This window comes from Acomys russatus, chromosome 5 (assembly GCF_903995435.1).
Source record: "Acomys russatus chromosome 5, mAcoRus1.1, whole genome shotgun sequence".
In the NCBI taxonomy this organism is placed as follows: Eukaryota; Metazoa; Chordata; class Mammalia; order Rodentia; family Muridae; genus Acomys; species Acomys russatus.
In genome coordinates, this window is record NC_067141.1 from 2,454,838 (window position 1) to 2,469,480 (window position 14,643).

At 53.4% G+C, this 14,643-nt stretch overlaps 1 protein-coding gene across 1 annotated transcript in view; it reads left to right on the forward strand.

Moving 5' to 3' along the window:
• Scnn1b (sodium channel epithelial 1 subunit beta) overlaps positions 1–11,376 on the forward strand; it is a 56,504-nt gene extending 45,128 nt beyond the window's left edge. The window contains exons 5-13 of the mRNA XM_051145166.1: positions 2,452–2,555; positions 4,470–4,633; positions 4,890–4,997; positions 7,149–7,266; positions 8,665–8,740; positions 8,857–8,914; positions 9,493–9,554; positions 10,657–10,732; positions 10,813–11,376. Coding sequence (XP_051001123.1) covers positions 2,452–2,555; positions 4,470–4,633; positions 4,890–4,997; positions 7,149–7,266; positions 8,665–8,740; positions 8,857–8,914; positions 9,493–9,554; positions 10,657–10,732; positions 10,813–11,193 — 1,147 coding nt within the window. The 3' untranslated portion in view covers positions 11,194–11,376. The remainder of the gene's footprint in view (positions 1–2,451; positions 2,556–4,469; positions 4,634–4,889; positions 4,998–7,148; positions 7,267–8,664; positions 8,741–8,856; positions 8,915–9,492; positions 9,555–10,656; positions 10,733–10,812) is intronic.
• The last annotated feature ends 3,267 nt before the right edge of the window (positions 11,377–14,643 follow it).

Genomic DNA, 14,643 nt, shown 5'->3' on the forward strand with positions numbered 1-14,643 from the left:
ATATATATATATAACAACAGTGTAGATACATAGAGGTCCTTTTGTTTTTACTTTGAAAAATACTTTTAAAACATGTACTACATGTGTTTGTTTGTTTGTTTGTTTGTGGGAGGCACATGCCACAGCCCACATGTGAAGGTCAGAGTTGAGCTTGAGGGAGCCAGTCCTCTCTCCACAGTGTGGGTCCTGGGGACAGAAGTCAGGAGGTCAGGCTTGTCAGCAAGCACACGTACGGGATGAGCCATCCTAAGCCCCTGGAATAGACTCTGAGCGCTACGTCTAAGGGCCACGAGAGCAGCCACAGCCCAGAGCAGAGCCAGAGGAACTGCTCAGGCCTGTACTAGGATCACACAGGCATGTGCCGCTATACCCAGCGTGTGCTCTTCCTTTTGGTCAAATAATCTTTTAAAAAAGAGAGAAGCGCCAGGCATGGTAGTGCATGCCTTTAATCCCAGCACTCGAGAGGCAGAGGCAGGCGGAATGCTGTGAGTTCAAGGCCAGCCTGGTCTACAAAGTGAGTCCAGGACAGCCAAGGCTACACAGAGAAACCCTGTCTCAAAACAAGAGAGAGAGAGAGAGAGAGAGAGAGAGAGAGAGAGAGAGAGAGAGAGAGAGAGAGAGAGAGAGAGAAAGGGAGAAGGAAGGTAGGAGTGTATGTATGTACATGCTGAGTATACTTGTGTGTGTCCACGTGTACTGCTTGTGGGGACAGTATGGGGACAGTGTGACCATGCCCTACTGCTATTACACACAGGGAACAAATCAAAGCATCTCTACCTTCCAAGACAGTCACCCTTCGTTCATTGGGAACCCTCCCTTCTAGTTTTTGTTGTTAGCCTGGTTTGTTTGTTTTGTACTTTGAAACAGCACCTCCCTACCTAGCCCAGGCTGGTCTCAAACTCCAGATTCTCCCTCCTCGGCCTGACTGCTTGGATGACAGGCCCTGCTTCCCAGCTTTATGTAAACCATGTAAGATATTGTCAGGAGCTGCCATTGCCCTGCTGTGCTACACACCAGCTGACCCCCACACAGTCTTACTGACACTGTGCACAGGCTCTGGGGACTTGCCGCCCACTCCCAGCCCACTCCCAGCCCATTCCCAGCCCACTCCCAGCCCACTCCCAGCCCACCCCCAGCCCACCCCCAGCGCACTCCCAGCCCACCCCCAGCCCATTCCCAGCCCACCCCCAGCCCACCCCCAGCCCACTCCCAGCCCACCCCCAGCCCACTCCCAGTCCACCCCCAGCCCACTCCCAGCCCATTCCCAGCCCACCCCCAGCCCACCCTCAGCCCATTCCCAGCCCACCCCCAGCCCACTCCCAGCCCATTCCCAGCCCACCCCAAGCCCTCAGCGACTACCAGGCCCTCTTTCCCAGCCCATCTACGTAGGCCACTTTTCAGCTTGCACACATCAAGTGAGCGTGCAAAGTCTGATCTTACACACTGTCGATTCTGAGTTTCTGTTCGTCTATAGGTGATTTCCTTTTCCCTCACACCCTTTATTTACTGAAAGGACTAACACTGTCACAGTCCCCACCACGTGCATTTCTGATGACTCTGTTCTAGCTGACAGTGTGATCTGGCTTTCAGAAAAGGCTATCTCATGTTCAGTTATTACATGGAGTAAACCAGAACTGTATTTTCATCTACTTTTGCTATTATTTGTGCGTACATTGCACACATGCACGCATGACTGCTGTGCTCAGAGAACAACTCTTGGGACTTAGTTTTCTCCTTTCCACCATGGGTCCCAAAAATCAGTCTCAGGCTGTCAAGCCTGTGTGGTGTGGGCTTTTCTTATTAGACCAAAAGACATAGTCCAAAGAGACTTAGAGGACTTGCTAACCAAATACAATTAAACAACTATTAAAATTATTTTGGTCATGACTTAAATAAACAAATGGGAAAAAATCTAATATCTGTGAAACAAGTGGAAATTGGAACTGCATATTTAACCAGTAGCACTGAGAGATTTGGCTGATAAGTTTTGAACATGGTAACAGCATTGTTTTAGAGAGCAACAGGAAGTCTTCACAAAGCCAATGCACACCTAGAACCCCCACAGAGGCTAAGGATCCCTAGGCCTGGGCAGCTATGCAAAGCAAAAGGGGTTGGGCAGAGGCCACATCCTTCTGATGCAGTGACTGAGGCAGCCATTTGGGACCATTTCTTCTTCACAAGCCACAAAAGCTAAAGCAGCCCCAGACAGGAGAGACACCCTCCCTTCCTCCTCACAGCCTTCCCGGAGTCTCCCTGCTGGCTGCCACAGGGGACTGACTGGAAGAAAAGAGCTGAGCTCCGACCTAGCCTGTCCTTTCTGCTGCCTTTCTTAAGCGAGTGAAAAGCAGCTGCCACCGCGCCCCCACCCCCATGTGGAGCAGGGCAGTGTCCTGGGGGACCCCTCTGGCCAGGGAAGCTCCCCCAGCCTCCAGCCTCCACTGTTTCTTTCAGGAACTTCACGCCTATCTTCTACCCTGATTATGGCAACTGCTACATCTTCAACTGGGGCATGAGAGAGAAGGCACTTCCCTCTGCCAACCCGGGATCTGAATTTGGTGAGTTTTGGTTTGCTGAGGAGCAGAGCAGATCTGTGAGATGCTACCACATGGGGCTGAAAGGCCCTCTGACATCAGGAGTGGGATGGAGGGTTAGACTAAGGTTAGACTAAGAGACCTGGGGCCACTGCTGAGCCTCCGCTGGGTACCAGGAGAGGCCAAGGTCTCTACCAATCCTTGGCTGTGTGCTAAGAAAAGCCTAGCAGGAGCCACTCAGCAACCTCTTCCCCAGTGCCAAGAACTGGGTGGAGGCTGGCTGCTTCCACAGAGGGATGGACAGGAAGGAAAGAGCTATGACGTAGTCGTTCCCTTCTGCTGCCTCTCTCAAGTGTATGAGGGGCAGCAGCTACCCACTCCCTCTTCCGCAGGTCAGGGCAATGCCCTGGGGAGCCCTTTGCCCAGGATTAGGTTAGAGCTAGGTTAAGAGTTAGGATTAGGATTAGGCTTGCCTGGAGGCTGTTGAATATACCATGTTGTTCCAGAAGCAACACAACTCATGGCTATGACAGTATTCTCAGGGCCTCAGTTTCTCCCTGAGGAACACAGTACTTGGTAACTAAGAATGGCACACAATGTCATTCAGCTCCTGGTTGCATAACGTTGTATGAGAAACCACCTCATGTGAACAGGAAATAGGACTGTACGGCGTGCTCTGGGCACTCTGAGAAGTTCTTGCACGACTGCTCCAAGGTCACGTGGTGACTACAGGGCGTAGAGTAGCCCAACAGAGCGAAAGAGTGAAGAACAGAGGGGCAGTGGGATGTGGCTGGCGACAGATGCCCATTCCACTGCCCTGTCCTCTAGAGGGAGGCTGGTGGGAGCTGGCTGTCGCGGAATACACCCGCAACCTCTACATCTGTGTGGCTGAAGTGAGATGATCACAAGACCAGCCTCAGTGACAGAGACACACACTCAAAACATCCACGTTCATGGGTGGCAGTCAGCACACAGTCTTGGGCTGTGACACTCTGGCCATCAAAAGGCAGGATGGCCTTCCTTGACCATTAGGGTTCCTGGATATGAGGGGCCCCTGGGCTGAGCACCTTCCTAGTGAAAACAGTCAACACACTCCTGGACTATTCACTTGAGAGATACATTACTAAAATGAGGAGCTGGTGGGCCTGGTTAGAATCCCAACAAATTCTCTTCCTTCCAGAGCGGCCTTAGAGAGGTCCCTCTGCCTCCATGTGCGTCAGTTTGCTTACCTGTAAAATGGGGCTTTTGTGAGCACCCACTAGACTGTTTTGTAATAAGGAACTTTATAGCCAAATTCAACGACATAAGTCTGTGATCTCAGCAATCAAGACAGGAAGATCACCACTTTGAGGCCAGTTCCTGTCTTAAATAAATAAATAAGCATCTCACTAGCACATAGTGTGGAGCAAGTGCTCTGTGAGTGATGGCTCCAATTGTCTCAGGCTGAGATGGTCACCCCAGTGCCCCAAGCTCAGGGCTCAGTGTGATGGAGCAAATCTTTGTCTCCAAACCGGGCAGCCCAGCGGGGAAGAAGACAGACAATAAGAATGCGGGTCCAGAGCTAGGAGAGGGCACACAGAGACCCTGTGGCTCTGAACAAGGAAGCTGCTGGAGGAAGTGATACCTCAGCCTTAAGAAAGAGTGAGGGTGTTCCAGAAGAAAGGAGAGGGCAAGGACAGCATTCCATAGCTAGGGAAAAGCGCCTTCAGAGGCACAGCAGGAAGGAGCGACGCCATTGGAAGGGGCTGAATGGGGAGGATGAGGTCACCTCGGGTGAGATGGGCTGGGCTGGGCTGGGCAGGGCGGGCGGGGCTGATGAGAGACTGTAGGCGGGGCCTATGAGCCCAGGAAGTGACTCTAGGCCCTAGAGGACGCCTTGGCTGAACATCTGGGGGATGTGCACGCTCTGTAATAGCCCTCCCTGTCCTACCCCAACAGGTCTCAAGTTGATCCTGGACATTGGCCAGGAGGACTATGTCCCCTTCCTTGCGTCCACGGCAGGGGCCAGGCTGATGCTCCACGAGCAGAGGACGTACCCCTTCATTAGAGAAGAGGGCATCTATGCCATGGCAGGGACTGAGACATCCATCGGGGTGCTGGTGGTAAAGACGGGGACCCCAGGGCAGCCTAAGTGGGAAGGCTGAAGAGTGAAGAGAGAAGCTTCCCTGTCCAGGCTGTCCTCCAATGCCCTGAGGAAGTAGCTCCATGACCCCAGGCCAGCCTTGGCAATGCACTAGATCTAGTAACCCCCTGGCACCTCCAGGGACTCCCCACTCCTTAGCAGCATCTGGCTGGCCCCAGGGGAGGTACATCCTGAAGGGGCTACCAGGGGTCTCCATGAGCCATCTTTCTCCACAGGACAAGCTGCAGCGCAAGGGGAATCCCTACAGTCCCTGCACCATGAACGGCTCCGATGTTAAAATTCAGAACCTCTACAGTGACTACAACACAACCTACTCCATCCAGGTGGGAAGGCTGGACAGGCGTGGTGACCTTGGGGCCCTGTCCCCTTTACCTCAGCTCTCTATGAGAGCTGGACCAGCCCTGCCAAATCTTTTCTTTCCTATTTCCTTATGTGAGACAGGGTTTCCCTGTGTAGCCTGGGCTGGCCTGAAATGCACAATCCTCTTTCCTTAGCTTTTTCAGTAGTAGTAGGATTACAGGCATGCAGCACCGGACAGACCTGGCTGGATCTTTGTATGGAGCGCAGGGGATCACAGTACTGCAAAGACAAGGGTTCTGACTGGGTTCTTACCCAGAGCCCAGGGCTGGCCACTCTAACATACTTTCCAGGATGGAACTGCCATTGTGTGTGAGATTTAGTGATGATCTATCTGCATGCATTTACTCGTTTGATTTCTTTGGCCCCTCCGCTATGATATCAATATGCCAACAACAGCAGCATTTATGATTTCAATAAGTCAACAACAGCAGCATTTATGATATCAATATGCCAACAACAGCAGCATTTATGAATGCCCTAACTGCAAAAGGTTGGCTGTGTACTTAGAAAGTAATTTACACGTTACACCCTCGAGGCACCTGTAGTGCACGTGGCTTATCGACTCTTGTGTAGGAAGGAGGAAAACTGCAATTTACAGACCCTGACCTGAATGCCTCACCAATTAACCTGAGGAAGTCCCTCTTAGCTAGCTGCCCTCCAGCTTTCTTGCTGTAGCTGGGAGCTTTCCTCTTGTCTTCATCTGAGGTCAGCCTGCAACTTTCCCTCTACAGCCTTGGGAGGGGGGGGAGAACAAATCTTGAAGAAAGGACCAAATGAACAGCTTCCTGCCTTTTTCCGCCAGCACAGCCAAGGAAACAGAGGCAAAGGGTGCTTGCCTCATGTCTGGGTGCACTACACCTTCCTCTTGGGCTGACTTGGCCACTTCCTGTTTGAGGGGCTTCTGTCTTCCATGGAGAACTCTGGCCACCTCTGGAGCTTCCAGAGGAATGGACAGACAGACAGACAGACAGACAGACAGACAGACAGACAAAGCAGCACAGGGAGGACTAGCTACATCCCCGGGAAACTTCAGTCTGCCAACCAGGAACTCCTAAAGGGGATGCCTGGGTTACCCCGCTTCAGGCGCGGGGTTGGGGATGACACCTGTTTTCCGAGTGAGAGACTGAGGTCTGTGTGAGCCACTTGCCTGAACCAGGGTCACTCTAACTCCACGACCTTCTCTGACACCTGCTCTGTCTCTTCTTGGCCACACTTCTGAATGAGCTAGCCAGCCCATCTCCTGCCAGCAGGTGCCTCAATGGTCCCTCTGGGAGAAGAGGTCAGATGCAGTGGTCTGGAGGAGGGTAGCAGGGGAGCAGGCAGAGGCAAGAGGAGCAGGGATGGGTTAGAGGCAGGAGCCCATAGTGGACACATGAGCCATGCACAAGAGCGAAGGAGAAGGCGTAATAACTACTTATCAAGCGCCTGACGCTGTGCTGAGTCCTCCAACCTTGGAAGGCAGGTGTGGCTAGTATCCTGTTTCTCCATGAGTAAACTGAGGCTCACAAGTTAATCATTTGCTTCAGGACACATAGCTAGTCTGGGAGTAAACTGAAACCAGGTCAGAATGACCTAAACACCATGGATATCAGGGCCCTGAAAGTGTCCTCAGTAGATCCAGTTCTCAGGGCTAGGGACTCTTGTGTCCTCTCTACTTCATCTCCCCTCAGCTCTGATCCATTAAAGGTCATCCCCCTGCCTCCCTTGGGTAGTCCTCCCTACCCCCCATAAGAAAGAGATCAGAACCAGCTGACCTGCCCTCTCTCTGGGTCTCTGTGTGCATGGGCCTCAGAAGGGTGCTGGCACTTCACTGAAGGAGCTGTTAGCTCATTTATTTGAGGCAGGCCGCCCCTACGCCATACCACCTAGCTTTGGATGGAGATCTGCTGGGATCTGCTTTGAGTCCGCAATGTGCAAGAACAACCATGGCCTAACTAAAGAGCCTGTAGCTGTGCTGTCTGCTCACCACAGGTTCCCAGCCAAAAGGCCACACCTCCTAGCCACCCCCCCCAACCCCCCAGCTCTCTGTCCTGGCTGCACCTTCTCTGGGCTCCTTCTTCCGGGTACCAGAGTGGGAGCATCCACCATGTCTGAGATCTGTTCTGCACCCCCAGGCCTGTCTTCACTCCTGTTTCCAAGAGCACATGATCCGTAAGTGTAGCTGTGGCCACTACCTGTACCCACTGCCTGCTGGGGAGAAACACTGCAACAACAGAGACTTCCCAGCCTGGGGTGAGTTCAGCACAGGACGACAGCCAGCCAGCAGCGCAGGACCGCCTCTAGCCCAGGGGCTCTCCCTCCCCAGCCCAGGGGCCCTCCCCAGCCCCGCTTCTCCCCAGCCCAGGGGCTCTCTCCCCAGCCCAGGGGCTCCCTCCCCAGCCCAGGGGCTCCCTCCCCAGCCCAGGGGCTCCCTCCCCAGCCCAGGGGCCCTCTCTCCCCAGCCCAGGGGCCCTCCCTCTCCAGCCCAGGGGCCCTCCCTCTCCAGCCCAGGGGCTCCCTCCCCAGCCCAGGGGCCCTCCCCAGCCCAGGGGCCATCCCTCTCCAGCCCAGGGGCTCACTCCCCAGCCCAGGGGCCCTCCCTCCCCAGCCCAGGGGCCCTCCCTCCCCAGCCCAGGGGCCCTCCCCAGCCCCGCTTCTCCCCAGCCCAGGGGCTCCCTCCCCAGCCCAGGGGCTCCCTCCCCAGCCCAGGGGCTCTCTCCCCAGGCCAGGGGCCCTCCCTCCCCAGCCCAGGGGCTCTCCCCAGCCCCGCTTCTCCCCATCTTGATTCTGTGAAGTACAACACGCTTGAGACCCATGGGTGTGGGGATGAGCTGCTGTCCTTCCAGGCGTGTGTGCCATGTACATCCATGCACACACACGAGCCAGGGCATGGGGCTGCTGGAGACTATGCTGTGTGTGTGTGTGTGTGTGTGTGTGTGTGTGTGTGTGTGTGTGTGTGTGTGTGTATGTCTTCAGATGCACATAGGAAAGGCATAGTTGTGTCTCCATGTGCAGAACCGGTGTGTGCTCATGAGCAGACATCTTGATTCAAGAGCTTGCATGTGTGTACGTGCACACAAAGACATGACTCCATCCTCAGCATGTGTGTCCATGCATGAAGTGATCTGGGCTGGAAGGGAACACTGAAGAAGCTGGTGTTGTGATTGTGGCTTCATCACAGGAAAAAAATCCCCAATGTGTTCCCACGGAGATGGGAGACTCCCCTGGGAGATTGGAGTTGGTCCAGAGATGCGCTTAGCATCTGTGAGTCATACAACCAATACAATATACAAATGAGGAAAACATCCATCCATCCATTCATACATGCATGCATACATAAATACATACATTTATTCTTTGGCTGTTCATCCTTCTGTACATGACCCTAGAAGCCATCTTCTGGGTAAGGATGAGGAGGGACAAAGGAGAAGAGCCTCTCGCCTACTGAGTTGTATCTATGTTTAGGGATAGCAAACACACCATGCTGGGCTAGGCAAGATGACCCAGGAGGAGGGGTGAGGTATGGAACAATGATTTTAGTGTCAGGGAACTTGGGTTGCGCCTCCTTTGGGTGATCTAGGAGGAAAGCAGAGGCCCCCTGGGGGAGGGAGGCCCCTCCTGGTTCCTGACCTCCCCCTCTCTCCCATGAAGCCTACTGCTACCTAAGCCTACAGATGAGTGTGGCCCAGAGAGAGACCTGCCTCAGCATGTGCAAAGAATCCTGCAAGTGAGTGTGGCTCAGGGGACTCGCGGGTGCTGGTGAGGGGGCCCAGGGGACCCACGGGTGCTGGTAAGGAGGGCAGGGCTATTGGGACAGCAACAGGGCTGGCGTCTCTCTTCCAGTGACACCCAGTACAAGATGACCATCTCCATGGCTGACTGGCCTTCCGAGGCCTCTGAGGTGAGATGTTAGGAGGTCTACTTCTGTTCTTCTATCTTTGGGTAGAGAACAAGTCCAGGACTTTAGAGAGGGTCTTTCCCCTTCCATCTTTCTTTCCTTAAACACCTCCGTCCATTTCTACATCCCTTCCTCTTTTCTTCCCTTCCTTCCTCTCCTTAGTTCCTCTGTCCCTTCTTTCGACTCCACCAATACTCTCCGAGGCACCACGCCAGTCTTCCCTTTACCAAGTGCGCAGCCCAGTCAGTGAGAGACAATATATACATAGAAATAAGATCATTTTGAAGTCGTGGCTGTGAGGGACAAACAATGGCAGTGACAGCAAGGGGAGGCCTCTCTAAGGAGGTAGTGTGAGCTACAGCCACAGCAGAGCTGTCCTGGGCAGGGATCTGGGCAGACAATGCCTGCCAGGGGACAAGAGAGCTAGAGAGCTGAGCCCCTTCCCCGCTGTGAGTGTCTTCTGCTCTGAAGTCACGGCTGTGGCTTCTAAGAGGGCAGGGCTGATCTCTGCACTAGCCCTGGGCAGCTGGGCTGTGCTGCATGTGCATGTGTGTTCTCTCAGCTGCTTTCTTGGGTTCCAGGATTGGATCTTGCATGTCCTGTCTCAGGAGCGGGACCAGAGTCCAAATATCACCCTGAGCAGGTGAGTCTGGAGTGAAGGGAGGAACCAGTGCCCTGGGCAGGGTTTGCATAGGAAACAGCTGCCCAAATGCCTTTTGCTGCTCAAATCCAGTGCAATACGAGAGGAGGAAGAGGGGGTGAAAGGGGAAAGAAAGGCAGCTGAGTGTCTAATGGAGGGGCCCCGATTTCCATGTGTTAGCACCTCTCCATCACCCCATCTTCCATTCTTAAAAGAATTATTCTGGATATGACATGTATGTATGTAGGCACACATGCCATAGTGTGCATGTGAAGGTCAGATGACAACTTTGTGGAGTCCCCTCTCTCTTTCCATTGTTATGTGGGTTCCTGAGATTAACTTAGGCCATCAGGCTTATGTGGCGATCACTTTCCATGCTGAGCTGTCTCGCCAACTCCCATCCTTCCGTTTTTCTCCCCATGCGCCCACTGAAGACAAATGCTCTGAGTGCAGGACAGGCAAGGTCTACACTCCAGTAACCTTGAGCTGAGATGCAAGAAGGGCTTCTAGCCAGGAGGGTCCTGCATGAGCCACTCTCCCTTAGGAACACGGAGAAGCCTCAGTGTGCCCAAGAGACTAGGAGGTTTGTGATTAGGTGACAGTTGAGAAGTTGGAGCTACCCAGGAGAAAGACTGGAGTTTGGGAAAGGCCTGGAGAAATGAGATGGCTCAGCCTTTCCAGGGACTCCCAGTGTAATGAAGGGCCACTCCTTGGCCCCAAGTGCCCTGGTCCCCCAGCTTGAGGCTGCCACACTTCTTGGGTGTGCGGCATATGGGCCGGGCTACCCTAGGACCAGACAAGGGCTGCAGAGTGACTTTTGGGGCCATCTCAAGACAGAAGTCCCTTTAGTAAAACTGTAGACACGGGACGAAGATGAGGTCCACAGGTCAGGTGCTAAGCACAGATGTCCTTTTTGGCTCTGAGGCCCAGGGCAAGTAGGAAGGGTAGTAATTCCAGGTCTGGTTTCAAGCACCTCACTCCTGGGAGCAACTCAGACTGGAGGTGGGCAGGTGCCCTGTAGTGCCCGCCCCACAGGGCACATGCATGCACCCATCCTGGGAGGGAGGGCAGCAATGGTCCCAGCCTGCCTTGCTACCTCTTATAGGAAGGGTATTGTCAAGCTCAACATCTATTTCCAAGAATTCAACTACCGCACCATCGAGGAATCGCCAGCCAACAATGTGAGTGCCTGGGTCCCGAGGTGGGAGCTGGGACCCCCAAAGCTGGGCAGGTCCAGGCCTCACGCCCCTGTGTCCTACAGATCGTGTGGCTGCTCTCCAACCTGGGGGGCCAGTTTGGCTTCTGGATGGGGGGCTCGGTGCTGTGCCTCATTGAATTTGGGGAGATCATTATCGACTTCATCTGGATCACCATCATCAAGCTGGTGGCTTCCTGCAGAGGCCTGCGCAGGATGCGGCCACAAGCGCCGTACACTGGCCCACCACCCACTGTGGCTGAGCTCGTGGAGGCCCACACCAATTTTGGCTTCCAGCCTGACACAACCAACCACAGTCCCCACGCCGAGGTCTACCCTGACCAACAGACTCTGCCCATTCCGGGCACCCCACCTCCCAACTATGACTCCCTGAGGCTGCAGCCGCTGGACACCATGGAGTCGGACAGTGAAGTTGAAGCCATCTAGACAACCCGCCCCCACCCGACCCAGCAGCTGGTGAACTCAAAACTCAAGGGTTATAACTGTTGCCAGGGCCTCGTTTTATTAGGCCTTGTCCAAAGAGCCAGATGCACAGGTGCCCAAGCCAGAGCCCATGTCCCTCTGGTCAGTCCCAGGCTGAGGGTCCCTAGGGTCATGACACTGATACCACACTTCCCACAGTCTTCTGGCCTGATAGACCCCTTGAGTCCCTCTCTTGGTGACAGGCCATTCCCCTTTCTGTGTGTCACCACCTCAGTCCCCCAGAATCAGTGACCTTGCCCTCATCGGCACTGGCTGACCTCTGTTAATAGATTTGGGGAGGATAGAGCGGCAGACCATCGGGGGCATCAGGCAAGAAGGCTTTACCGGGGAGCACGTGCTTTGTTTGGAAAAATAAAGAGAGAAAACACTGGATGGAGGCTTGTTCTTTATCCCTCTAGGAAGCAAGGGTGTCCTGGAGCATGCCTGGGGTGTGGGAGGGGCAAGCATGCTGCCCTGAGAGCCAAGAACTTTCAGGCAGGCCAGAAGTCCTAGGCTAGCTTGGGAAGGGTGCACTTCCTTTCCAGTTGTCCTCAAAGCATTGACCTGAGGCCCTTAGCAGTGTTACCCAGTCACAGACAGATAGGAAACTGAAACCAACTTCAGCAAAACCAATCGTGGGGATGGAAGGCAAATGGCTGTAATCCCAGGCACAAGGATCCAAATTCAAGGCCAGCTTGGACTACATCATGAGACCGACTGTCTTGGGAAACCCAACTACACAAATACACAACCCACAAAACAAACCCATGGTCTCAAACATCCCAAATAATTCAGTCTCTGCTTCTGGAGCCTCTAGGGGGTCTCTCTTAATGCCTGCTGGAGGCTGACACTCATTGGTCCCTGACTGGGTCATATGCCTATCTCTGAGCCAATCAGCGTGCTCAGTGAGCTGGAGAAACTGCTCAGACTGGCAGACCCAATTTTATCTGTCCAGACCTTAGCCACCATAGCACCCAGCAAATCACAGAGGCTGAGGGGAGTGGGGCCTAATGCCTACAGTTGCCAGATAAAATTCAAGTCCCTGAGTTAAACCAGCTTCAGGGAGACAACAAGCTGGTTTTGTAGCATAGTTACACCTATGCAATAGTTGGGGTGTATTATATGAATAAATCTTTTGTTTCTCTCACATTCAAGCTTAAGTGAATGGCTTTGGCCCTTTGCTGTCAAATATGGCAACCCCAATGACTCCTCATAGGGAAGGCAAGGTGCTGCTGGCAGGGGCAGAGCCCCACTGCCACCTGGCAAGTCCCAGTTAGGAGGAAGTCTGGCTACAGAGCCTGCTATCTGAGGGTCTAGCCTGGTGTAGAGATCAGCTGGGTTCCCTGGTCTGCCATCAAGGACCCACTGCCACATCTGTGGAAGAAGGCAGTGCCCACCTGGGTCAGGCTACAGGCTGTATGAGGGACACTGGGTCTCCCAGTTCAGGGCCCAGCTAGGCTGCAGCCTGGAGTCACCGGTAGGGTTTCCATCTTTGCTGCTATGACTAGAGCTTTTATTATCAGCGGCCCTCAACACACTCACCATCAGTGTTTATTGTCACTATTAAATAAACATCAGCTATAGAACACCAAGTACTTACCACCATGTGCCAGACCCTATGCTGAGCCCTTTATTGTTTTCATAGTAGTATTGTGGGTGTGGTGCGCACACATGTTCGCGTGAGTACACATGCGTATGAAAGCCAGAGGCCGACATCAGGTGTGTCCCTTGACTGCACTCCACCTTAGGGTTTTCTGAGGCAGAGTATCTCACTATACCTGGTGCTCAAAGACTGGCTAGGCTGGCCAGCGAGCTCCAGGGATCTGCCTGTCTCCAGCTCAAAGCTGTTGTTACAGACCCAGGCCACTGCGCCCACCAGCCACCCTGTGCATGGTCTAGAATTATATTGTGTTATTGCTACCAGGGACCCCATGAGCCTTTTTAGCACTGGGAACAGGTTGGGTGCACTTCAATCACCCAAGACAGTCTGATTTCATCTCCAAAAGAGATGCAGGGTTAACATGCAGGAGCCTTATGAACGAACAATGAACAGGAAGTTGCCACATGCCATTGACCCCACTGTCTCTCCATGGGTCTTCAGGTGGTCTAAGTAAAAGTCAGAAACCATCATGGGGCTTTAGAATTTGGCACAAAGAGGGAGTAACTTTCCCAAGGTCACACAGCCAGGAGGTAGCAAAGTCTTGCATCCAGCCCCATGCCATCCCTCAAAAGCCTAAGCCTTCCCAAGGCTCCTAGTGACAAGTGTGAACTTCCATGTTTCCAGCTGTCACTCCTGCCACAGACAGTCTGTGATCAGCCCATGAGAAACCAAAGCATTTTTCACAGGGCAAGGTCATAGCTGATACTGTTGTCCATGCCAGCCAAACTAGTTCCCAAGGTATAAGGACAGTGTCAGTGAGATGCTAGCCCTAGTGGCTCCATGGGTGTGGTGCACCACTCTACAGGGTGGCACAAGCAGGCTGACCTGCTGGGATTAAGTGTCCCTACACTGTGTGCCTCCCAGGCCACATGCCTCCCAGAGCATGTGTCACGTAGGTCATGCACCTCCCACACAGTGTACAAAGAAGGCAGCTGGCACTGGGTAGTTCTATGGTCACTAGACTTATTCTACAGAGCTTACCACAAAGCAGTTGATAAGCCTGGAAACTCCCCAAGCCTCTCTTGATTAGAGATAACAGCCTATGCCTCCCAGGGCTGTGGTGGGCTTCCATGAAAGACCCCAGCAGAAATAAAGCTTCACCCCTGGGACCTTGGGTAAGCTAAATTCTCACAAGCAGCCCTTTGAGAGGTAGTGCTGCTGTTCCCACCTTCCTTGCCAAGAAACAGCCGCTTGTAGCCAGACATGGTTGTGTATGCCCCTAACCCAGCCCTTGGGAGGCTGAGGCAGGAGGGTGGTGAGTTTGAGGCTTAGCACTGGTCACAGCATGAAAAGAAGTCAGACCTGATAGTGTGGCCAGCTCTGAGAGGCTGAGGAAGGACAGTCACAAGTTCAAGGCTTATCTGAGTTACAAAGCAAGTTTGGATCAGCCCAGACAACTTTGTAAGACACCACTTCAAGTTAAAAATTTTAAAACAGCTGCAACACAGCTCTGGAAGAGTGCTTGTGTCTCAGTCATGAGGCTGTAATTAGATCCCCAGTGTCACAAATAATGGAGAACCAGCTGGGCGTGGTGGCGCATGCTTTTAATCCCAGCACTCAGGAGGTAGAGGCAGGCGGATCACTGTGAGTTCAAGGCCAGCCTGGCCTACAAAAGGAAGTCCAGGACAGCCAAGGTTACACAAAGAAACCCTGTCTCAGAAAACCAAACCAAACCAAAACAAAACAAAAAAACAAGTAATGGAGAACCAGCTTTGTTTAGGGTAGCCATTGGCTCAGCTCAGGGTATGAAGCCT